The sequence below is a fragment of the Gymnoscopelus microlampas genome (assembly GCF_963454915.1).
Source record: "Gymnoscopelus microlampas genome assembly, chromosome: 9".
NCBI lineage: Eukaryota > Metazoa > Chordata > Actinopteri > Myctophiformes > Myctophidae > Gymnoscopelus > Gymnoscopelus microlampas.
Window position 1 is genome coordinate 20,322,667 of NC_139946.1, and position 26,530 is coordinate 20,349,196.

Sequence of the window (26,530 nt, forward strand, 5' to 3'; positions counted from 1 at the left end):
TAGTACTAACTTGCTCTTGCAACATTTCAAAATGTTGGATTATTTATTTTTCTGTTGCCTTGCCATCAAGTGTTATTACACTATGGGAGCAAAATATGGGAAATACGTATTTCATTATAATGTATTTGTTTTCCTTGGTATGATTTACAGTATATTGTTTATTTTACTAGAGATTCAGGCCGCCACACGGCCCTCACATTTGGGTTCGGGCCGCTACGCAGCCCTCGCACCTACGTCGCACTGCCAATCCGACTGATATGCCGATATGGAAATCTCTGTGTCTGTCGGTCCTAGTCCCTTTCATCCCCATATCCTATATGGAGATCCCTGATGTCATATAGAGCGTGCCAAAATTCCTGAAGGGGGCGTCAACAAGAGTCTTTTGGTAGCGGCGGACATCTTTGAGGGGTAAAAAGGTTGACTTAACATTGCCCAATGCCACGCCCCCCCCCCCCCCCCCGTGGTGACGACACGTTGGCACGCTCTATAGCGATGTCTAGGGGTGTGCCGACACACCTACACACCGACACACCGACACACTAATTTCACGAAACGATACGATACGATATTGGGCTCACGTCATCGATACGATACGATATATAGCACTTTTATTATGAAAATATATTGGGGGGGGGAGCAAATGCAAACAAATACTTTTGTTTTTGCATTAATATTATTGAAAAAACTTGAGGTGATAAAAAATATTTTTATTTTTAAACTTTATATGTTCTTCCCAAAACGATACATATCGTCACGAAAACGTATCGCGATACATCGCGGGACGATATATCGGCACACCCTACCGATGTTGTATACCGGAATGCCCATATACGGGCATACCCCCTTTTGTGCCCATATATGGAGTGGACTGATTTGTTTGCACCTGATGCCATGACGACACATTGAGGTTAGACAACACACTCCATATTTGGGCATAGATGCATTGGGAACTCCTTATATAGTTATGGCTGAGTCATGGTGACATGAGTGTGATGACGTGGTCCTTCCTTAAGCCAATTTTAATTATACTTTATAACTAGTACATTGGCAGTGGTTGGAGGTGAGTGTTGGGTAGGACACCTACTGGTTGACAAGTAGTTCTGTCTGGAACTCATAAGCACAATATCTCCCATGGCCAAATGCAAACTGCCTGTTGGCTGAGTTTAAATTTGGTCTCTCAGGCAGGAGACCAGGGTTTGAATGCCAGGTAGGACATAATTATGTTGCACATTGCAGCTTTGATTTGACCCATAATGTTCTCAGTGATCTACCGCATTAGTCCAAAGCATCTTCAGATAGCTTGAACATCTGCCTCATATCAGTTCAATGAGTCAACTGTTTTAAGATCAACACTGGTCAAGTCCAAAACATTGTCAAGTAGTTTCACTTTAAATCACTTTCACTACTCCTAGCCTTACTCCCTTGGTAATTTCAGCCCTTTTCCATTGTTCACTTAATGTCCTTTTTTATTTTACAGTTTTCTTTTAGTGATGTTTTGCAAAAAAACAAAATGTGACATTTTAACTACGGTACTTGAGTTTTAAAGAAATGTAAAACAAAGGACTTTTTCAGCACATTTATTGAAAAGAAAGAAATCAAGTGAAATCAAAAATACAATTCTCAGAAAAAATGTAAAACAAAAATAAATAAAAAATAAATTACAAAGTACAAAAATTTGTAGGTAATTTTAAACGGAAAAAAATCCTGACAAAGAAAAAACATTACCGGTACATACTCCAGAACAGCCTCTTGCTGAGGTTGTGGGACACGCAAATCTGAAGCACAACAAAATTATTTCGACAGGAAAAGCCAACATACAGGAGAACTGTAATAAAATGTTTTAACAACAGTAATATTTTAATTCGGTTTTAGGTATCAACTTTTATTAGATTTCTCTAGTCATTACAAATACACATATTTCCCTGAGGAAACGTCAACTTGAGGGGTCCAAAGACTCAGTGGTTGACCCATTCTAAATGCCTCATAATGGTTTTGCTTCAACCACGTGAATAATATGCAGACAATGCCGAGTAGAGATGTCAACAGTCAGTATTGTGGTACCGGTTATAACCGCATAGTTTTGTTTTTAGCACGTTATTACAGTATAAACTGTTACTATGACATACTGTAGTTATGCCGGAGTAACATGTACAATTATAGCATTGAAAAACTGCACGCATTGAAGCTTGAGTTATACTTTGTCGTATGATGGTGTAGTGCGCTGAAAATAGCAGATCTCCAGCCGTTATGCAACATAGTACTGTTACCAACAGTGGGAAAGGCCATTGTCGTACAAATTCACTCTAGGTACAATTCCAAAAATAATTTCCAATAGGTGGACATTTGTTTGGCTGCCAGAGAAACTAAATAGTGTATTAGGGAACAAGGACACAGCAAGACATGAGAATGACAGCTCAGATCTGATTTTCTCTTGTAATCTACAAGCATGTAAATCAGCAGTTTTTTGGTGCGTAATACCGTTGTACGACGGAGTATAAATTAAGAATTACAGTTTAGACTTTGGAGCAAACGGATTAAGTGAAATTCTTAAGGTCCACCAGTACGACAGACAGATGAAACTGAATTATTGTTTAATTCCCCAGCTCCTTCGAGGAGACCGGACAAAGCCACATTCTTAAGCTAATAGCAACATTTTGATTCAACATGAAAAAAGGAAGTATAAAAATTGGTTGGATGACTGATGGATGGTGAGCCAAGAAACACAAATACACAAAAATCAAAAGATTGTCAGACATATACAGTAGCTGCTTATACTCTGAATTCTAAGAGGATTCTACAAACACTACATTAAAGTAGAATTCCCTTCTTTCCCTTGTAAGACCCCTCGGTGAACACCCAGATACTGAGACAGACTAACCTAAACATGGATTAACTTATAGCAGAACTTCAATCATTTTAATCCTTATCTTCATATAATCGGTCCTCACTAACGCTCATTATAAAATGGCACTATTTCTATCTACTCACTCTGTGTTTCAGAGGTGGACTGTTCAAAAACATTACTCCAATGACCTCAACAACAGGGATTCCAAGCTATCGGAAACTACAGCCTTTGTCTTCCTGGAAAGTTAGCACAGAGTGAGTATAATGAAATGGTACCATCTTATAATGCATTAAGGGAGGCCCAATTATATGAAGAGAACATTGAAAATGGGTGAAATGTCTCTTTAAAGGTCCGATTATACTCGTTTGTGCATCGGTGTCGCGCACCGAAAATGGCAGATCTACAAGCTCACATAGTGTCACGCACTTGTAGATCTGGCGTACAACACCAGCGCATACACAAGTATAAATCACCCTGTACTTGCAGGGACACCAGTCTCAACACTCAACATCAAGTTCAACACCTTCTATATTTTTGACAGAACTAGAATAGTGACAAAACAATTGTCCCACTACTTATTTATTTCTGAAAACAACTAACAATTGATCCAAGTGCCCTGATCATTGTACACCAAAATAATTGGCTCCAATTGTGGGAAAAATAAGAAAAAAAAGAAGCCCAGGAATCATGACTGAACCAGAAGACGCAAACTTATTGCAACTTTGTAACAAAAGTGACAGTACACGAGTAAATCTAGACAGTACAAATAAAATGTTTGACAGACAACTGATTATGACAAACAGTACCAAAAAAGTAGAAGAAAAACCATCAACACTTCAGCCCTTTGATATAAAAATGCATGACTTTTTCATATATCATAAACAATCTTTTTTTCTTTACACACATGGATACTGTAAATGTACATCTCAAACAAATATACAAATAGATTATTATCAACAAATTCAATCCTATTCAGTTTCGTCTTACATTAGGGTATTCTAAAAAGCTGAGAATCATTTTTTTAACAACCACTGTGCCAGTGTTTAATAAAAGTTATTACTCTTTGGGAAATGCAACTAATCAGTACTTCTGTAGAAGGAGACACCAAACCACTGCATTTCTTTGGAAAATCTAATTGCCATTGTTTGTTTGTTCTTTGTGCAACATTCAAGACCCTTAAGCCCGATTTATACTTTGTCCTATGACACTGTACAAATTAACCACTTAAACCCTATATACTTAGTTGACTGGGATCCCCCAGGGCTCTATACTAGCCCCCCCCCTCCTCTTTTCCCCTCTACACCAAATCACAATTATTTTAATCAAAAATAGCCAATCTACAAGCTCACAACACGTTGTGAACTTGTAGATCTGCTATTTTCACAGAATAGGGACACTAGGGTTCAAGTGGTTAAGTAATAGTTTGAACAGATTTACCTGTTGAAATAAATAAAGCTCTGAAAGAAAATAATCCAAATAAATAAGAGATTCAGAACACCTCAAGTCTGTCTAGGCCTCACCAGATTTGTCACAATGCAACTGCCTAATTTAGTCCAATGTTGTAGACACGGCAAATTGGCACAAGGATGTCAGTTCCAGCCACACATACAATCCTAGCCAAGTTGATCCACAATCCTTCTTTAGTCCTTCTCATAAGTCCGGACAATTCTATGCTCAAAATAGCAATATATTTCACCTACTTAATGTCCAGGGCAAATATAGTTCAATATCCAATATTTTTGCGCATATTTGAAACATGCCTCTCACCAGATTAATAAAATGGTCTTTTATCTTCTTTAATTACTTTTATATTTATATATTCAAAATGAGATAAATAGCCGGCAAACAAAACCAGTACGATATGTGCTTGGTTGCGTAGACAGGCATACATACGTGTATTCACCTGACTTGCAAACAATACTTTGATGGAAATGGCCTGACAATGCAGAGTAGACCATTGAGATTGTGACCCGACTGTATCTGTGTATCGGTGCACTTCACTGAAACATCACAGAGCCTAGGGGACATGAAATATAGCCCTTTGATATCTCTGGGCTCTGCAGGCATGTCCAAGAACACATGTATACCATAATATGGTATATATGCTTTAAATGTTTTCTTGGACTCACAGCACGGTGTGAAATGGGAGTGTGTGATGTGTGCCGCTGCATGGTCATTTTGAATGTGCCTTATGTCAGTGAGGCGAGGAGAGTCACAACGCCTAGCCTTATCTGTTTTAATAGGTCTTCCATAGGAAGAAATGTAATACGGAGAGGATTACAGATAGCACAAAAAAAAAAGAAGGCAAGACAATTGAGCTTCCTTCCAAAACACTTTTGTGGGGAGAAAAAGACAGTTCAGTATTTCTAAAATTTCAGGTTTGTGAAAGTTGGCGCATTTAAATCAACAATCTAATTTCAAAGTTACATATCATCCTTTTAAAAAGTACCGTAATTTATTGTCAGTCATTTTCAGACAGGAGTAACCTATTTTTTACAAATGGCGGATGTGTAATTTTGGAAGGAAACTCTAAAACTGTAAGTGGAGCAGTGCTGGCCCTGTCAGGGACCGTTGTCTACTGTACATGCACATGGGGACAACTGTCCATGATCCCGGACCAAATGCATGCTGCCTCTTGTGCGTAGTTATTTAGTTTATTGTCCTTTTTAAATACAGACAGAAAGGTTTGGTTTAACAATACAGTAATGTTGGCTGTGTGGTACATATGACCGTGGCATGGTCATATGGAGCTGGCTTCATGCAAAGTCCATGCATTCAGCTTCCTGTATGAAGGCCTTATGAGCTGGCTGTAGATGAAGGCTTGTGAGGTGCACAAACACAAAAGCTATCGGACGATCCTGGAGAATCAGCACGACAGCGATTTAAATTGACGATTTTCACACAGGGGCGATTTCGCTCATCCAGCATACTTGGGTAGTGTTTGCCACCCTCTGATTATGATGTAAGAGCAAAATGGGAACTATGTGAATATGGGCAATTGACAAATGCATTCCTGTGTAGAAACGTGACTGGGTTTCTCAGTTCTCTGCATATGTTTTACACGGCATTAAAAAGCCTTGAGGCACAGATTCACCTCATAATAAAAATGTGCCTCGGCTGAGACAAGACACACACAATGAATGGAGTGCTGGCCACAGGTCCCAGCCTGTGGTTGAGCCTACAGTAAATGAGGGTAGGTGTTTGTGTTATTTCATCAATCGTGAAGCTTGATGGCTTGTTGGACCCCCATAAACACAAGAGGCTGAAGCTTTAGGAGGGGCGGCCTGTTGAGAAAGAATGTGAGCAGCCAACATGCCTGGCCTATCGCCCACCAATAAATGCGCTTATAAAGCCATCAATTCTTCTTTTATAGTTGCAACTTCTATCAACTTGTTCCAAAATCCAAAAATGGAACTACTCCACTGGTTATTTCAGTCCAGAGCATGGCATCATACTTATTGTATGTTGTTGGGTTTGTAAAGGAATTGTGGTTTGAGGTCATGGCGGGGGCTAGGAGTTGATCATGATCTGGTAAGAGGAACCGTTCTCCGGGCGGGGCTTGGCCTCAGTGGTGGTGGTGGGTTTGGGCGGCCAGTCGGGGTCCACGCTGAGCTCCTGGGCCAGGTGCATGTAGCGAGCCTTGGGGGCCGTCGGCTGACGACAGCACAGGTGCGCCAGACACTTGCGCCCCCACACGTCCACGCCCCCCTACAAATACAGCGGTCCCACAGAAAACACATTGGCCAGAGAGAGGGAGAGAGAAGGTGGTGAGGGGAAGAAACGTACTGTGAACTGGTGTAGCCCTGCATCCTAAAGTGACAGTCTGCACATGCTTCATTCTTAAAACAGTTAAAATGCAAATCATTCCATGCCCATATCATTTCAACATGCAAAATGTGAACTAGACAACTGAAATGCTATTCGTAATACAGTACATCATGCACATTGGTACAGTATGTCTACTAGATCTAATGTCTGGGTTTGTAATAGTCTGCATGCATTCAGGCCTTTCAAAATAAAATTAAGCATGATAATACATTTAAAAGGTTGGTGCGAAAAACAAACATATTCGTCCAAAACAACCTAATATGTTGATAACAAATTGACATAAATTGAAAACGACATAACTGACAAGTTCCACATGGTAGCTTTCATTTGTTTTGAAAAGTCTTGGTCTACAAATCGTCGCTGTTGGGTGGAAACCTTGTATGTCCAAAAACGATTCTTATACGGATATTGAAAAATAGTCACAATCTCTTGTTAATGTGTTTCATTGGTTAAATATTTATAAAACCCAGACAGATTTGCGCATGTCATTATAGGCAAACACTTTCAAAATCTTTCAAAAAAAAAGAAGTAAATCTACGAGCTCACAACGCAATGCAACGCGTCATATGCTTGTAGATCAGCTTTTGCATGACAATGTCATATGATATGACAAATTTTAAAACAGGTCATTAATTTATGGAAACACAAGGTTTCTGCCCGACAGCACCGATTTGTTTTGAAGAGGCAGAGCCTCTAGAGCTGGTCTGCTTGGTCTACAAATACATACCTCGGCCACGCTGATTCCATGGATACAGAGAGCTAAGGGGGCTAGTGGAAGAGCTAAACAGACAGGCATGCTAGGCTGAGGCTAGCAGGATATTAGCCGGCCTTAAGAGGAAGGGAGAGAGCCGATCAAATAGGGAGCGATCAGACTCCCCGAGTTATGCCATTACCAAGGCCTTGGAAAACATATGTAGAGCGAAAAAACAAAAAGGAGATAAAGAACAATAATAATTGTATAACTTGTTGATAATGCTTTACAGGCCCAGTTCCCATAAACATGTCTCCAATGATTATGTGAATTATGTCTTACACACCCACCCATACTAACACAGTGCACCAGAGCAACACATTCTCACTCCTAACTTGTCACATACTGATGCTTGTTCAGGACCCCTTGGTGTCACACTGGACAACACACTGCATCGCTTAACACTGTTCAGGGTAGTCTGTGTCATGTGACGTAACGCAGACAATGTCAACTGACTAAACATTGAAAACATCATTAAATGCACTGAAAACTAATAGAAATCAGAACTTAAAACAAGGCAGGCACAGTGTCAGAAGCGGACTTGTGTCCCATGAGGCGTGCCCAAACGTATGCGCCCGTAGAGCGGTGCAATGTCCGCTTCTGCTGACTCAGCAACGTTTGCGTTGCATACCGATAGGCAGACACTCGTAAATAATCTGTCCGTGTCAATATGGTGTCCGTACGTTGACCAAGCGGCAATATGACGACTTGGGAGGGAGAATGCATTGCCCAGAGAGATCTTTCCTCTTTCCTACTATGACCCTTTGGGGTAAAGGTGTTATTAACCAATATATCTCTAGTATATATTTGGTTTGGTTTTGGGATAGGCTTTTATTTCAATAACAGATTGTAAAAGCACACATGATTTGAAAAACAATTTGGTTTTGAAGTCCTGCGTAGATAAGAAAGCTCCACTGTCTGCAGTGGAGGCAGGCACAGGTAGGAAGAGGAGGCACAGGAGAGGAAGAGGACATAGATCAGATGGTAAATTGAAGACGGCCACATGCTCTTGGTTAGGAGGTTATAACAAGGTGCTGTGTGAGGTTAAGGAAAGGAGGATAGGGTGAGAGCGAGATAAAGAAGGGGAACAGGAAGAGGACGGTGTGAAAAAAGGAGAAAAAGAGGAAGGAGGAGGAGAAGAAGAAGAACAGGAGGAAGAGGTGTCAGATTTTTCCCAACCTGTGATGGCGGCAGGGCGGCGGAGGCGGGTGTGACCCCATAGCTGCCCTGTTTGTCTCGGCTGAACACAAGCTTCCATAAGACGACGTCAAGGACGAAGGTCTATGGAATAACGCAGTGGGCAGGGAGAAGGAGGAATGGGAGCATGAGGAGGAGGGAGAGAATTACAGAAACAGACTACTTGATTTCACACTGCGTCTGGCTTTGTCCTTTTATATCCATTTCTTTTTTCGTTTGTGATGCCACAAACTGGGAGAAGATTGAGAGTAAGTTGAGTTATTCTGTGCATGAGGTTTTGGGGTGTGCATCATCTTCTCCCCTATTTCAAGCTGTGCGTTAGTCGTGAAAGAGTCAAACAGTGAGCAGTTAAAGCTGAACACACAAAACAGAATGTGAGTGAGAAAAAAGAGGGATGTTTTTCTTCCACGAAAGAATGTCACGAGTGATTTCTGTTATGCAAAATGGATTTCTGTCACTGTTTTGACTTTCTTTCCCTTTCAATTTATGAGACTGTATGCAGAGGGGGTTGACGGCGCCATCTAGAGTATCTGCTAAGCAAGGCTTGGGAGCTTTCAAAGGCAGCGGCACAGCAAATTTTGCACTATTTGCGGATGGGTAGCGAGCCAGCTGACTAAATCATACGGGTGATTTAGCAGTTGTCAATGGATTGATCATTATTCTTTTTAAATAGTATTATATTTTTTTCGGTATTCATGGTTTATTTCTGATAGTAACAGTAAGACAAAGACAAGAAGGGCGGGAGAGAAAAAGGGGGTGTCAGCAAGGAGCCTCGGGTGGGATTTGAACCCGGGCCAGCTGCAGGAAGGGCTATAGCCTTACTTATGTGGCAAGCACGCTTACCCAGGTGAGCTACCTGGATTGATCATTCTTTTCAGGAAAGAAGCTTGCAATTTGCCAGGCCACAAATTAGGCCAGAAACATAATGGCAAGGGTTCCTGCTTCCAAACCTTAAACAAAATCATTATTAATGGTTTAGGCATGTTTCAGAGAATCACATGCTAGCTTAACCCTTTAAGTTTATACACTCCTTAATTCAATAGCCTGTGTAGCCTGTCTCTCTGAGAATGAGGACTTGATCATTTTCATGATACACTATCAATTCTCTCCACAACGACTGATCCTTCGATCCAGCAAAAGATGAGCACACTGCATTGGAGAACAAAATAATTGGACGTGGGAAAAACAACTAGATGTGTGTGTGTGTGTGTGTGTGTGTGTGTGTGTGTGTGTGTGTGTGAGTGTGTGTGCCTTACCTCCGCCACGACAGACACAGCAGCGTTGACGATTATGACGATTAAGAGTTTGACTCTCCATTCAAAGGGGACACAGACAATCTGGATGGAGATGACAGAGAGGTCAATAAATACTTTCATCATAACATGATGACGAACACGCTTGGCTGAGTTGGTGGGCGTGAAGCTGGCAGGGTATTGTGTCTTTACTGGTGCATTAGGGACTCTTACTGATAGGTTGGGGTGCTTGTTCAGCGGGGAGGGGAAACGGGGAAGAAAGCGAAAACCTTTGTCTAGTGAAAAGAAGTGTATGGGAGGGGGTATGTGAATATTTACACATCCTCTACAGGCCTACAGTGGGGGTTGGCAGTGAGCAGGGGATTGGCAGTGAGCAGCGCATTACACAGGGGGGGCATGACTAAATTGGGAGAAACAGTTGCTTTTTTTTGCAAATGATTATAAACATGTGTGTGTGTGTGTCTCCACGTACCTCAAGGAATTCGTCAATGGCGGCAACTGGGTAAAACATGATGAACAGCAGGAATACATACAGGCTCAGGGCACAAATCACGAAGGGCCCTGGGAAGCACACGTACACACACACACACACACACACACACACACACACACACACACACACACACACGTATTATCAAACTTTTAAGGATGGTACATTGTTTTGTATTGACAGTATATCCATTCCCCCAACCCTCACCTAAATGAAACTCAACATGTAACTCTAAACCCCTTGAAAGTCAGGACCAAGAAACGGTTAAACTTGAGGTTACGGGTTGGCCAATCAATCTCCCGAACACACAGAGAATGTGTGCGTTCTCCTCAGGCCCTTGGGCTGACAGATGCAAATATTCGTGGTTCTCTGAAACTGTTAGTCTGTCTGAATGGCTGTTCGACAATGCATACCCCAGGGTCATATGAGACACACACGCCAAGTTTGAGACTGTTTGGTCGGATGCTTTCCGAGTTGCGCCGGCCACAGAGTGACACACAGGCAGAGATTTGGTCAATTATAGTATGTGTACAGAGATGAGTAGATATCATCAAAATCTGTTTTACAACTTTAACCCTATTTACATCGGCTATCTGAAAATACAGATCTGCAATCTCACTAATACATATTACATACAAAATCGCTAAATGCATATTCATTTGGGGGTTTTAGAACCTCTGTCTTACAGTTCTTGTAGCTGGGCTGTCTGAAGGGCTTGCCCTTGGAGAAGACGACGGCCACGATGAGGTACTGGAAGGAGGACACGTAGAAGAGGCTGGTGTTTTCATAGTTCTGGATGTTGTGGTCATCCACCTCAGTGGAGTTGAGCTCTGACGTGTTGCTGTTGTCATGGGACGACACGTTACATGCACTGGATGAAGAGCGCAATGAAACGGAAACAGAGATTCACATGTTAGATTGATCAATTTGGACTATTTAGAGACATTTGTATCGCTTTATTATCAGTAAATGTATGGTCATTTAACCTGGTCTTTTTGCATGCCCCCCTAGATATCCATATACAGTACAGTACTCTGCTACACATGCAGTATGCATTAAATCAGAGAGGTTAGAGAACAGGGTCGGGTTCAGTGCTCTGATCAAGAGTTGGTGGGCACTTTAGATGTAGTACTAGCCACCCATCTCCAGCAAAAAAGGTGTACAGCTGGAATGCCCTTCTGTCAGTACCGGGGATTGAACAAGCAACCTTAGTTACTGGTCTGCCTCCCTACAGCAAAGCCAACCTGCCGCCCCTCTAACCTGCCTCACCCATTATCCAAAAGAGCATGCCTGATGCAACATAAAAATACTCCTAATTATTGTTGCTGACTACTTCACTGTTAATGTACTACATAGTGTCATGTCCTCTATGCCAATTCATTTTACTATTATGCCTTTCTTATATTTGTATATATGTTGCTACAAACGTTTCTCTTTTTACATCGGACATCCTCATGTCCACAAATGTTTTTATTCTATTTTTATCTAATGACCGAAAGTTTAGTTAGGCCAAGAACCAATCTGTGATTTGTGCCTCAAAGAAGCCCCCACAGTAGCACTGATTGCGCAACGATTAGTGCACAATGTATGTTTTTGTATTATTGTTTTTGTATCACCGTTCTAAATGTTCCTACTGTTCTGTATACAGCCAACCAATTTAATTAATCTTAGATTGAAGCTTTAACGTTTGCCTTTAGGGTGTCGGATATGCTTGAGCAATTCAAATACTATTTCATCTTAAAATAACTGCCATATTGAACTCTATGGAATCCAAACTACTGAAATCAGTCATGGCGACAAAGAACTATTATCCATGAGGACATGTTGCAGGAATTGTTGTTTGTGTTTGTTCTATAGGTGGGTGGTTCCAGATCGTTGTCGTTCCTTCTAGTGTTGTGGCTGTGGGTGTCGCTCACTTTGGCGAGGTAGTTAGTCAGGTATGAGGGTATTGAGGGATAAGGGAAATAAGGAACTCACTTGGAGAGGGGCGTCCATTCCTCATACCAGGGCTGCTGTTTGACCCAGAGGAAGGCGAACATCTGGAAGCCAAGACAGATGAGGATTTGGGTCAGCACCGAGAAGAGCAGGGGTCCCGAGATCAGACCTGAGGGTGGGCGGCGCGATACCAGCTCCTTCCATGCTGGGTTCAGACTCACTGGAACGATGGGGGAAGGAGAGGTAGATGATGGAAATTTATTAGGAGTAGCAAATGTGAAGTGAATGTGAAATGTTAACTTGTATAGCACAAACATTTATATACAATATAAATTATTTTGATGTATATTATTCATTAGTAACCCATTAAGAGCTGAGGCCGATTCTACAAATGCCTTCTAAACCAGTACTTCTCAAACTTGTTTGTGCCAAGATCCCCCAAATTGATATGTATTTGGCTGTGGACCCCCCATCTGAAAATGTTTTGTGCCAGGGACCCCCAGAAAGAAGATGTGTGTTAAAAAATGCACTTTCAGGATTTTTCCAAAATGATCAAAAATAGCAGATGTACAAGCTTGCAGTGCGGCACGAAGTGACGCGCTGTGACGCGCTGTGAGCTTGTATATCTACTATTTTTGAGAACTACTGTTCTAAATCCTAAGAGTTTTTGAAAAACCTATATATATCCAACTAAAATAAAAAGCTTTCACAGATACTTTCCCGGTTTTAATGGGTTAAATGAAACAAATAACGCTTTGATCCATGATGAATCTTCATCAGGTCAATCAAAAAAAAACACCTGTTTAATTGAACTAATGAAGATCCATCATCGATCAAAGTGTTTTTATGTTTTGCTTAATAAAGAAGTCTAAACCATGGGCGTCAAACTCATTTTGGATCATGGGCCAGACTAGGCTAAATGCCTTTCCATGTTGTAATTATTCCCATACGTGACACACACAGACTGCAAAGAGGGGAAATGAGCTGGCCTGGTTGAGGCCCTGGACAGACCGATGGGTTGATGAGTCACAGCAGTAGTACAGATACATAATAAATGTTGTGGTCTGGATTGGACCACAGATTTTGACAGTACACACTGTTGATGTGCGTTTAGCTAGTCCTCCATAATATAACATTACCATTACAATTATAGAGCATAGTTACATAGTAACATAGTTATCTATTATGTTTTTTCATTTTCTTTTTTTTAACTTACTGGTGAAGACAATGATGAGGATGATGGCGATGTCAATGAAGAGGAACTGGAAGTCTCCGAGGTTACTGAGGATCTAACAACAACAGGGAAAAGAGAGGTCAATGGTCTATCAGAGAAACACATCCTTTATCAGAGAAACACATCCTTTGTCATGTGTTACGGTGTCATGTCCTCCAGCATTTCCCTTTACCATAATCTTTGGTCCTTGTCACATACTTCTTTCATTTAGTTGAATTCAATATTAGGGTAGCTACTTCTTCTACTTCTTCTTCTGTTACTACTCTAAATGAACTGTAAAATGTGTTATTGTAACCAAATCCTTTCAGCTTTTTGTGTTCTTGCTGAGGTAATCGAAACTCTTGTAAGAATATCACTTGCATTTCTCCCTTTTTATAAACTTGGCTATGACCTTGGTCCTTCCATAAAAGTGGAAAAATCCTGTCTTTCTAGGTGTGTCAAACATTCATGATTAGTCCATCTCTCCATGTCATTTTGAATGGTAAGTCTTTTAATTCAAATGGGATGTTTACTGTTGTCAATACAAAAAACAGGTAGAGGTACATAATATAAAATGAATAAGACACAAATAAGCCAATCCTTCCTCTCCCATGTATAAATTATGGTTGAATCCTAATTATTGTATTCATCGTCTAGTTATTTTTCATTACTCTTTTAATATAACTCTAGTGACTTGATTTACTCTTGAATTCAGAAAGATTTTCTCCCACTTCTTGTTTGAGCTCATACATTTCCTTACTGATTAGCTACTCTCTCAATCAACGCTTGCTGTTATTATTTCATACATTCAAAATATGTGGAAAGAATTTAAATCATTTCTCATTAACATCTTTATCAACTATGTGCATAATAATATTTTTTTTTACTAAAATAGATCTATACTAAAACTTCACAACTTTGAAAAAAATTGAAGTAAAAGAAAATCCGCCATATCAGCGTCCTTAGCAGTCTATCCTGATAATGGTACAAAATGCAAATACCGGCCCGATATTCGACCAATCTGATATATCGGACTGTCGCAGTCTTTGCAGTTACGTACGGAATAGAGGAGGGTGACACTGATGTACTGGATGATGCTGTAGAGGGCCATGAACTTGAACACACAGAAGGAAGTGATGAGAGCAGCTCGGCCCTCCCTGTGGACAACACAAAACAACACATGACCACCTAGTTACCATTTTCATACTGGTAATACTAATGTTGAATATATTAGATAAGCACTGGTGGCACATGGGGATAAATGAAAATTAAAAAAATAGAGGTGTTCTTTGGAAATGGGAACAATGGATATTAAAATGCTAATGCATTTTGATTAAAAATGTGTGAGATGGTAAAAAAGTGCCCTAATGCAAGCTTATAGTTTGGCTATTATCACTATTTTTGCGTGACACCATTGTACGACAAAGCATTAAATAGGGCTTAAGAGAATCTTATCTTCCTTGAGATATTGGCACTGGTGAGCTTGTACTGTACTGTAGGTACAAGGCCGGAAGCAGAGTTCCAAACATCAATGCCAATGTGTATCCGAGTGTATCCGAGTGTATTATTCCAATTCTACCACAGTTTCATTATGGATATTCACGCTTGCATGTGAACACAATGAAGACAAGCCTATTATGAAAGTTTACTCAAAAAAGAAAAACATCTCTTTCTAGAGCATCCAGATCCTCGTTCGTATGTGGAATAAACTGTTGATTTGGCACATTTGGGGCATTTTTTGTTGCAGGCTGGTCATGACTCATTGGTATTACGTTCATTGTCAAGTCAATAGATTTGACAATTTCTAAAAACAAAATCCCAGTAGCAAACTGATGCCGATGATGGTTTCTGACAGCTGTTAAAGGTAACAGCAGATCGATGCTTTTATAGAGATGCAGTCTGAATACTGATATTGACAACAAACCCTTAGTATAATATTCTTATGTTTTTTACGGGGAGAAAACACCTCAGTGTCTCATACATGCATCAACATAATCCTTTTAATCCATGAGAAAGTCACCAAGTGATCCAGACACATGCAAGAAACAGACCAACAGACATCAAACCCACATACAGGTGCTTCCTACATGTTGGCAGCTCAATGAATCTAGTCAAGTGTGTTTGAATGCTGAGGAACTTGCTGCTGAAGCAGAGAGTTCAAAATGTCATCATTCAACTCAATGTTCCTCCAGTTCTTACGCACTAGCAAGCCAACCAATGCAAGTGCGCCTTTGTAGGAGGGCATAATATTCTATTAAATGTTCAACACTGGACAACAAAACCCCATTCTGAATTAAATATGATGACAGACAGTATGGTCACTTCTGCTGTACCTAATGAGGCTGGGAACACAGGAGATGTTGGGGGACTTGGAGGTGAACGGAGAGGCCACTGAGGCCTCCAGTTCTGACAGAGAGATGCCACCATGAGCCCTCTTCAGAGCCTGGAGAGGAACAGAGGATCATATACAGTAGGATACAACAGATGAAGCACAAGTTCTACTAGTTTTGTACAAAACTGAACTGGTCTTGTAGTACAGTGTACTAATTTGGCTTGACTTATCTCCATGTAAAGTTCAAAGTAAAGATGTTTCTGCTACCCTAATGTAGTAGTTTGCAGATTAAATTCCTGAAGTGTAACAATAGCTAACACTGCAAACAAACGTGTATGAGTATGAGTGTCATATTTAAACTTTCATCGGTGTAAGGCTGGATTGTTGCATTTCGCATCCCGAAAATATCAGATCAATAAGCTCACAATGCATCACACTGTGACGTATTGTTGTGAGCTTGTCGATGGAAATATAAATCAATCAACAAAGTACAAACCAAGCTTGAAGAGGTAGTATACTTACACCGCAGTCATTGGCACCGTCCCCACACATGCCCACAAAGTAGCTATAGAGAGATAATGAAAAATAATCAGGTTCCTACACATTTTCACTGCAAAAGCTACCTTAACGAAGGTAGAATTATGCACTTGATAGACTAATAATATGAATGACATAGCAGCATCCTGGAATATGCCTTTTAGATCTGAGATATTTTGTGCGAAAAGTTGACATTTTGGCCTGAGGGTGGCGCAAGAGGATAATTCATGGATTCACTTAATTACAGTTTTGATTGCAAGTGCATTTTGAAATTCTGGCCTAAGGGTGGCGCTATCGGAAAGGTCATTGAATCCACAAAATCAGTATGGGCAATCCTCTGGTAATTAATGTGCACAGCAAATTCTATAGCAATCCAGCTAGTAGTCTTCAACTTATGTTGTTTGGGACCAAAGTGCTGAATAGACAGAAAAACAAGACAGGTGGCCGACCGACAGCCATCTTTAGAGCCCCACTGGCAACAATAAGGGAGAAATGATGTTGTGGGCTTCTCTCTCCCAGACCACATACTTTAGCCTACACAAACTACACAGTAATATTAATTAAACTTTTCAGCAACATGAAAACCGCAAGCATTGAGAGGAAATGGTTCATAGAAAGTATTGTAAAAATAAAGAACACTACAAAACAGAACCATGACAGTAGTACTCACTCTACACCCTGTAGTGCTTCTATCAGTTGGGTCTTCTGATCAGGGGCCATCCTGGCAAACACAGTTCCATGCAGGACCAGCTGCATACAACACACATGCACATAGTGTCAAAACCCCTAAACTGCAATCACAACTGTGTTTAGAACTTGCACTTGTGTTCTTGTTCATCTCTTTTGGTTAAGAAATATTTGTAATTATTATAATAAAAATATTATAAATGCATAATACAAATACTAATACTTATGATTGTTGTAATGATTATAATTATGAATGAATGATGAAAGGTGGATGTGTATACATTTTATCTGTAAAGCCTGAGAAAATCTATGTTGTGTTAGCTTGACACAAGTTTATTTACTGTAAGAAAATAATGTCACATTCTGTGTAGTGATACAGTGCGAACAGATTCTACACTGTAATGATTTATGTCTAGAATGGGTGTTAAAGTGTTTGCAGTCCCATTTCCCCTACCTTCTGGAGCATGTCTGGGAAGTGCTCTGCGATGACGGCGAAGGACTTTCCGCCCATGGCAAAGTGGTAGTGCTGCTGAGCCTTGGGCTCATCTACATGACACACGTTCTCCAAACTGATTGACACTTCCTGTTCGGGACAGATAGTAGTACAGATTAGGGAGCCAACTCGAGTTAGAGGTAGTGAAATCATGACATTTATGGACCAATGTTGATACGTCAACCTCTAGTCATGATCTTTCCTCTCGATTTCTTTAACCTCAAAGTGACAAACACATTTTTTTATACGACCTTCACATGCTTCCTCACCTCTAGTCGGGGCATCTTGTTGGGCTTGTCAGCGTATCTCCAGGTGATCTTGGCAGACTGTCCGTCTCGGGGGGGCAGGGCATCGGCGATGATGACAGTGTCTTGGGGAGGGATCATTCCACAGTCTCTGGCCACTGAGATAGCTGTCAGCATGTTGTCCCCTGGATGGGCAGAAAGAACATGTGAGATAGCTGTCAGCATGTTGTCCCCTGGATGGGCAGAAAGAACATGTGAGATAGCGGTCGGCATGTTGTCCCCTGGATGGGCAGAAAGGACATGTGAGATAGCCGTCAGCATGTTGTCCCCTGGATGGGCAGAAAGAACATGTGAGATAGCGGTCGGCATGTTGTCCCCTGGATGGGCAGAAAGGACATGTGAGATAGCTGTAAGCATGTTGTCCCCTGGATGGGCAGAAAGGACATGTGGGATAGCCGTAAGCATGTTGTCCCCTGGATGGGCAGAAAGGACATGTGGGATAGCCGTAAGCATGTTGTCCCCTGGATGGGCAGAAAGGACATGTGGGATAGCCGTAAGCATGTTGTCCCCTGGATGGGCAGGTAGAACATGTGAGGGAGCAGTGCAAAAATGAATAAATAAATGTGCTACTGCAGCTCAAACCTATCTCGCTGACATTTTACAACCACACCTTTCACCAAGATCGCTCAGTAGCCGCCAAACTCTGCAACGACTTGCATCTCGTGGCGGTCGGGTGGACACCTTGTATGTCCAAAACCGTTCCTTGAATAGTGAAAACATCAGATTTACAAGCTCATGCGACATGTTGTGAGCTTGTAGGTCTAATTTATTAAAAAAAACATTAAAAAGTTGAAATATGGAGATACAAGGTTTCTGCCCAATGGCGACCATCTTTGAAACTGTTCTTTGTGTTTTTATTGCATTGTTTTGAGGTTTTTGTTACATTTGATTGTACAGCACTGGGGTCAACTGTTGTTATTTAAATAAGGATTTGGATCACAAGAATCAGGGAGGGAGCTGGGCTACCTCTGGGAAATAAGGTAGCTAACCAGATTATAGGAAAACACAGCAGACCACTGTCCTGGAAGCCCTCCGTCAGCCCACAGCAACATCCTATACTGTGTGTGTGTGTGTGTGTGTGTGTGTGTGTGTGTGTGTGTGTGTGTGTGTGTGTGTGTGTGTGTGTGTGTGTGTGTGTGTGTGTGTGTGTGTGTGTGCGCGCGCGCGCGCGTAGAGAGTGAGGAGAGACCTGGCACTCTAATGCCGTTTAAATTGGGTTGACTACAGGGAGAGACGGGGGATGGAGGAAAGAGAGGGGGAGAGACTAAGAGAAAAAAAGAGGAGAAAGGGAGGGAGGGAGAGTTAAATAATAATAAAAAATACAATAAAATTAAGTGACAGAGAAAGAGAGAGCGCATTAGCTGTACTTTAGAACTTAAGCTGAGTTTCAGAGACTTGAACTTCATTAGTTGAGATTCCAGGAATAGCTGAATAAACACTGAGAATGAGCCTGAGAAGAGCCTCATAGCTCCCAGCATGCAACACTCCCCGCGAGACATAGAGGTTGTGTGTGTTTGTAGTGTGGTCCGTGTGTGTGTGTGTGTGTGTGTGTGTGTGTGTGTGTGTGTGTGTGTGTGTGTGTGTGTGTGTGTGTGTGTGTGACAGAGAAAAAGAGAGGGAGCAAGGGAATCCGTCTGTATGCATTTTCAGCATTGACCATGATTGTGTTGATGTTTGCTCACTATACAGTACTGTGTGTGTGTGTGTGTGTGTGTGTGTGTGTGTGTGTGTGTGTGTGTGTGTGTGTGTGTGTGTGTGTGTGTGTGTGTGTGTGTGTGTGTGTGCTCACCAGTAACCATGACAGTGCGGATATTGGCTCTGTGGAGGTCCTGCAGAACTGCTGGAGTCTCTGCCTTCAGTTTGTTCTGCATGATGATCAGACCCAGGAATTCCATGTTGGTCTCAATGTGGTCCCTGACATGAACACACAATCACTCATCACACTCATTATAAATCCCCCTACCCAGTGCCCTCAATAACTGAGGGCGAGAGCTCCAATATGAGTTAACCTCAGTTTACATGAATGATTCGCAACACGACAAAAACGTTGCAATATGTTACAGAGAAAGATAGCAGTGCTCCTGTTGGCTCATTGAGTTGCAAGACATTCAACTTATTGAATCGCAAGCAACAGTTTTAGAAGGTATCAAACATAACCAAACACCGCCAAGTGCGAGCGTGTACAGCTCTCAGTGATCACTCATGCGCACCCTGTAAACATACAGATAAAAATGGTAGTTTTGGACGAAGGAAAGTGAAGAACAGCTCATCAATCCCTTTGAAGCATTACCCTGTTTCAATCTGCCGTTAGTTATACACGTCGTGTCTCTCTCACACACACACACACACACACAAACACACATACACACGTAGGCACACATAGTCTAATGATTCGTGTGGGTCTGTCTTTTTGTAAATGCACGCACCTGCCTCTGACACAGAGCAAGAGAGAAACAGAGCAAGCGAACGAGATAGTTATTTAATATTTGTACATACTGTAAGAGTATACAGTACAATATAATATATACAATATAATATAGGTTCACTTGCTATGGAAATAGTAAATGTCTGCTCTTTGCCTTGATGTGGACTGTCACTTTCCTGTTTTATACCGTTTATATCTCTGTCTGTGGCTTTTATAAATATTTAACCAATAAAAGGTATTACCAAGAGCTTGTGACAATATAACTACATTGGATCGACATGTTCTTTTTTCTATTTCCTGAAAAGTAATGATTTTGGACATACATGGTCACCCGACAGTGACAATAGTAACAGGGTGACACTGAACTGGGGAGAGGGCCAGCTGTGATACCTGTTGATGTTCTGGACTTTGTGCCAGGTGAGTTTGGACTCGAGGCGGCGGTGTGCGAGGGCGATGACCCTGAAGCCCTGCTTGGTGTAGTCCTCCAGAACCTCTGCAAAGTCCTCTGGTACTGGAGAGGAACACAGAGAGAGGCCAGGAATTAAAAAAGAAGAAGACATGCAAGGAAATACTGTAATCATCTCAGAGGCGGCTATATGAATGGGAAGCTGACAAAAAAAAAAAAACCTGACATGCACACCTGAAAGAGGAAGGGGAAAAAAAGAAAAAAGATGGAGATCGTTTCTGTGAGTTGATGCCGCTTTGCACGGCAATGGTAGCAACGGGAAAAAAAACAGATCGCCACAAAGGTTGGAATGTTGAGGACAGCTGTGGCCACATGAATCACAAAGGTTTTTCCTTTCCTCTGCGGGAACAACTAAGGTGTTGTCTTGTCTTTACTTATCAGACATGGTTATGGGGCATCTGGGTGGTGCAGGGGTAAAGTTCCAGCACACCATCTTGGACTAGGGGTTTGAATCCTCCGTGATTCATCTGGCTTGGCCAGGCGTTCCAACAAACACAATTGTCTGTGTGGTCGGGTGATCTCTGTCACTGCACTAGCTACTCCTACAGGTTGGTTATGGCGCTTGTTCAGCTGGGTGTGGAACCGAGAGGAATGGTGTGTTCCTTTGCATACAATACACCCCCTTGGTGAAACTCCTCACTGAAAAGAAGTAGACTGGCGGAATCTTGTGTAACGGAAGGGACATGTGCTTGCCTACACTATCCCTAATGAACCAACCAGTAGGGATCAGCAGTGACAAGGGGCAAAAATCCAAGAGGGAATTGGCATAACAAAATGGAAAAAAAATAACAACATCATCATGTAGTTATGTTGACATCTCACCTGTCTCCTTCTTGCAGAGACTAGCCACCACTTCTGGTGCCCCCTTCAGATATGCATCCATACGTTTCTCTCCCAACAGGCGAGCCACCACACTCATCCTCTGGCACGCCGAGGAGAAGGGGAACTGACGCACAATACCAATCTCATACGCCGTCTGCACACAACACACCATAAATGCACGCTTTAATTTTACTTAAACTTTTAATGCAATTTATGCATTTCTGCCTTATATTAGATAGTACAGCAGAAGAGAGAAGTGACAATGACATTTGATGCTCATCTGAAGTCCAATTGCTGTGACCATATCACTCTGACTAGTTGAGCCGCCAGGAGACTCTTTCATCGCATAAAGAAGATTCAAGTTTGAAAAAAATCTGCTTCAGTACTTTCCAAAACTGTTTTCCAAAACTGTTGAGTTTGTCCAAAAGGTTAAACAAAAGAACAAACTAGGTTTAAATCTCTGCTGGGTCTTACAGTTTCAAATCCTTACCCGGGCCAGCTCACGTGAACAGAAATAAGGAAGAATTAGTGGAGCATTGTCAACAAAAGGAAGTGGGACACTTACCGACAGCTCGTACAGTTCCTGAAATGACACAAGAACAGAGCATGTGATGAGAGAGTGATGTAACATTTTGGTCTAACAGTGAAACCCAGTGTTGTGTTGTGCTGTGACATGACCTGGTCTTATAGTTGAGGTCATCCAAGATTGGCACGCTCAACTCACACAACTCAGATTAATGCAGATTCTTAAAAATACTTAAATCAAAAAGTGATGAGCTTGTATATCTGCTATTTTTGAATAGCCAAAGACATCTAAAATGACAGATGCTTTCCCGGATTGAATGAGTTAAAGCAACAGCAGTCGCAGAAACGTGCTGGTTCTGTGACTTCTGTATTGAATTTTATGAGTGTGAATATTCCATCTTTCCTTGACTTGACTTGACCCTGAACCATTAACTGCTTCCGATGAGCAGGTTGGTGCCTTGCATGGTTTCCTCTGCCATCAGTATGTGAATGTCTTTGCGAATGGGTGAATGTGAAATGCATTGTAAAGCGGTATATACATGCAGTCCATTTACCATATAAATGCAGTCCATTTACTTGTAGTTGAAGTCACCAAGGATTGAGAGTTGTCATTTTGCCACTGTGATGTGTTGCTAGCCTATCATCAATTCAATTCAATACATGATACAGTTTCTGGTTTCTAACCTATCATCTACAGTAGATAACAGGTCTAGTAGATACTGAGAGACGTTTTCAGGGTTTCATTATAAGTAGTGCATAGAGCACCGAAGTCTGATTTACACATCCTCCCTGGGTCATGTTTTTTTTTCTCCAATCAGAATTCCCATAGGCTTGTTTAATATCACGTCAAATAAGAACTGTGTTACAAAAATAAACAAATGTTGACTCATATGGTTTGACTCATATGGATATGAAGCATCAACTGACGGTGAGAAATTGCTTATGTTACTGCCGCCGAATTAGTACATTTTTTACCACCAACAGACAGTATCAAATATGAGTGACTGACTATCGTAAACGATACAGAGCCACCTCCCTGACAATATCGCAGGACAATTTGTTTATTTTTGGACCATAATTCTTATATGAGACGATTCTAAGATGACCCAATGTTATTCTCCATAGAAAAATTACTTCCGTACTCCAAACTGTTTCACCCCTAAATTGAAGCGAACAAAGCCAAACAGAGAGAGTGTGTGTGCGTGTGTGTGTGTGTGTGTATATGCGAGAGTACGCACCATGTCCTGCTCTGTGGAAACAGCGGGTTCGGGGGGTAGCAGCTGTTTGGGGGGGCGCACCACGGTGGGCATGATGCGGTTATGGAGTGCTGTCTCCTCCTCAGTCGCTTCCTCCAGGATCTGAACAGACGAAAGAAGGGATCAGAATGTTGACTTGAGGATCACACAGGGAGCAGACAAGACGACTACTTAATTTTATATTCATTTTGTGTTTTGGCACATCCTTCTCTGAAACCTAAAATGTCCTGGAAATATGAATTTATTTCATAGATCTAAGAGCGTAGGTTTTGCCTGCAGGGCAGTGGCCCAGAGCAGTATTGAGGTTCAGAACCTTGCTAAAGGGTACTAGAGTAGCAGTGTCATCCCCTCTACCTCCAGGCCCATCAGAGAAAGCCCTAGAGACTTCCAGGACAAACAGGCCCACTAGAGAAAGCACCAGGGACCAATCCCATTGGAATGCTGCCAAGTCTCATTGTCACAAAAATAGTCAATGAAAAGCGTTCATGTTGGCTTAAGTGCTAAACGTTAGAAACAAATGCTGCTCTGTCTGAAGCACGTGTGAGAGTGAAGGGTAAATGAATCAGGAACAGGGTCGACATCAGTTTATGAACACATTTATTACGTCAGTTGTTGCTTAACCCGTCAAGACCTGAGGTCGATTAAAACATATTTTTTCCTAAATCCTAACGCTTAAAAAAATGTATATATTCAAAGATTTGCACAAACTTTCACAATTTTTCAAAAATAGCAGATCTACAAGCTCATAGAGCGGCACTCTGGCTGTGTTTGCCCACTGCCAGCGATTTAATATTTTTTTTAACTTTAAAAAATTCACTTTTTTTTTTTTTTTCATTATGATCGCAAGTGCAATCGTTTTTAAACACACAGGCTAGGCGTGCACGCCGCTCAAACAACAAACATTCCGATCGGGGCGGAGTCTCTCTCCTCCAGCCCAGTGTAAAAACACCATGTATCGCTATGTAAACGGAAAACTCACTTACTTTTTTCACCTCGCTACAGACCTCGCTAAATCCCTTATGATCGTGTGTTCACACACAGACACACTAGTTGTGTGAGTGGCCCAGAGAAGAAATGTTCAATCGGCGACATTCCATTTTGCAGTAGTAGCAGTTTCAAAACAGCATCGCTAAACAGCATTCCACGACGGAGAAATGCAAAGCCGAGAAAAGACCGTTTTAGAGGAGGACCTAAACAGGAAGCGGACGGAAACGAAAATCTTCGATTTGACGTATTTCCGTATCCGGGTGTGCTACAATGAAATGTGTCACTGCGAGAGATGAAGGACACTGAGATCTTGTTTTACATTTTTTTTGTGCAAAATTACGTTTTTTACATCAGAGGCAGGTTTGGTAATTGGAAAAAAATATGTTTTTTACGTCAGTGGCAGTGAATGATCTAATGGGTTAATTACAAAGTACCATAGGAGGATAGGTAACTGAGGACAAAGGGGAGAGGCAGAAGTACATGCAACACAGGTCTCCAGACGGAATAAAACCGGGGACGTTGCGATTATGTGGTTGATGCACTATCGAGTAACCTACCAGTGTGCCCCTCAGTTTATCATTTTACAGGCCTGCTTAATTTTTAAATATCTAGTCTGTTAAAGAAATGAAAGCCGCTGGGTGGGTGTTTGTTAGCCACTGTAGAAAGTTGATTGCTTTAATTGAAACAAAACATAAAAATAGTTCTAGGCACACACACACACACACACACACACACACACACACACACACACACACACACACACACACACACACACACACACACACACACACACACACACACACACACACACACACACACACACACACACACACACACACACACACACACACACACACACACACACACACACAATGTCCCAGCCCTCACCCAGCCTGTGGCTTCAAACATCTTGAGGTCGAGTGGGTCTCCAGACAGCTGTCCTTCTATCTTGGTGAGGGAGTGGCAAGTAGCCATGCAGGCCACAAACTGAGACTTCACCAGGCTCTCCTTGTATGCATTCTCCTCCGACACGTGGAAACTGGGCAGAGAGCAGGAAGAAAAGGAGAAGATGAGGCAGAGAAAGAGAGAAATAGTCACTGAAAAAGAGACAAATACGAAAAAAAATGTACTCGCTGACAAAGGTAACATGTGGAGATTATATCTCATAATTACATCAGGCGGTGCAAACCCTGCACATATAAACATGTCTTTTACATCTCTCCATTCCTGATATGATCAATCATGTCGTTTTGAACTTTTTAATCCAAAAGTTCTGTTCAAGCGGCCTACTGATCCAGTTTCAGATTTCTTACATTTTGACCTCGACCTTTAAGAATTTCTTAGGGGGAAGTCGCTTTGGATAAAAGCGTCTGCTAAATGACTGTAATGGAATGGAAGCCTCCCAGTAAGTTTCATTTAAATCCAGACATCTGTTCTCAAGTTTTTTTGTGCTAACAGACAGACACGGACAAGAGATCGATTTTCAGACCAAAGATTTTATGTTTCCCTCTTAACTCATTGAGTGCCAGAATAATGCCATGTTCATTTTTGAATTTTGGCTCTGAGTGCCACCATTCAAATTCATTGTAAAAAAAAAAGTGCTTAGGAAGCGAGATACAGCCTTTTTAAGTTATAGGTTAAACAAGGAGTGGATGGAGCAGCAAATCCACAAATCATCATATCTTGGGTTCTGAACATGTTTTTCCAAAAAAAAAAAAAAAAACTTTTATTTTGAAAAAAAAAAAAAAAAAGATTTTTTTTTTTCATGACGTCTTTGACGCCTTTTGGCGCTCAGGGCGTCAGGCCACATGACGTCTTTGACGTCTTTTGGCACTCAATGAGTTAAGACCTATGGCCAATGCCCTCTAAATCAGTAGTTCTCAAACTTTTTCGTAATTCAAAATGATGAATGAATCTTTTCAAAAATAGCAGATGCACAAGCTCGCAGCACGGCACAAAGTGATGCGCCGTGAGCTTGTATATAACGAAAATTGTCATTGACTCAAAGTCATCATCGGGTGACAGAAATTGTAATTTCTTGGGTGAAGTACTCCTTTAAGGAATGGTGCAGTTCTGTACTTTATCTGTTATTTAGTAGTTCACCATCATACCTGCCATTCTCAACTCTCTGGACTCCCCATAGGTCAAGGCCATCTTCTGTCAGAGTTCCAGTCTGATTGGAC

General features: G+C 41.4%; 1 protein-coding gene across 3 annotated transcripts in view; it reads right to left on the reverse strand.

Annotated features, from left to right (window-relative positions):
• Nucleotides 1-1,561: 1,561 nt before the first annotated feature.
• atp13a3 (ATPase 13A3) overlaps nucleotides 1,562-26,530 on the reverse strand; it is a 63,224-nt gene continuing 38,255 nt past the window's right edge. For 2 of the 3 annotated variants that reach the window (XM_084065747.1, XM_084065748.1), the window contains 20 exons: nucleotides 26,459-26,520; nucleotides 25,236-25,386; nucleotides 23,343-23,462; nucleotides 22,145-22,162; nucleotides 21,580-21,733; nucleotides 20,682-20,802; nucleotides 19,656-19,780; nucleotides 17,831-17,991; nucleotides 17,523-17,651; nucleotides 17,052-17,131; nucleotides 16,367-16,409; nucleotides 15,846-15,955; nucleotides 14,573-14,669; nucleotides 13,516-13,588; nucleotides 12,342-12,519; nucleotides 11,051-11,235; nucleotides 10,347-10,435; nucleotides 9,878-9,958; nucleotides 8,604-8,705; nucleotides 1,562-6,553 (listed from right to left, as the gene is read on the reverse strand). In XM_084065747.1, the coding sequence (XP_083921873.1) occupies nucleotides 6,356-6,553; nucleotides 8,604-8,705; nucleotides 9,878-9,958; nucleotides 10,347-10,435; nucleotides 11,051-11,235; nucleotides 12,342-12,519; nucleotides 13,516-13,588; nucleotides 14,573-14,669; nucleotides 15,846-15,955; nucleotides 16,367-16,409; nucleotides 17,052-17,131; nucleotides 17,523-17,651; nucleotides 17,831-17,991; nucleotides 19,656-19,780; nucleotides 20,682-20,802; nucleotides 21,580-21,733; nucleotides 22,145-22,162; nucleotides 23,343-23,462; nucleotides 25,236-25,386; nucleotides 26,459-26,520 (2,277 nt within the window). In that variant the 3' untranslated portion in view covers nucleotides 1,562-6,355. The remainder of the gene's footprint in view (nucleotides 6,554-8,603; nucleotides 8,706-9,877; nucleotides 9,959-10,346; nucleotides 10,436-11,050; nucleotides 11,236-12,341; nucleotides 12,520-13,515; nucleotides 13,589-14,572; nucleotides 14,670-15,845; nucleotides 15,956-16,366; nucleotides 16,410-17,051; nucleotides 17,132-17,522; nucleotides 17,652-17,830; nucleotides 17,992-19,655; nucleotides 19,781-20,681; nucleotides 20,803-21,579; nucleotides 21,734-22,144; nucleotides 22,163-23,342; nucleotides 23,463-25,235; nucleotides 25,387-26,458; nucleotides 26,521-26,530) is intronic. The other variant, XM_084065749.1, reaches the window with a different exon arrangement.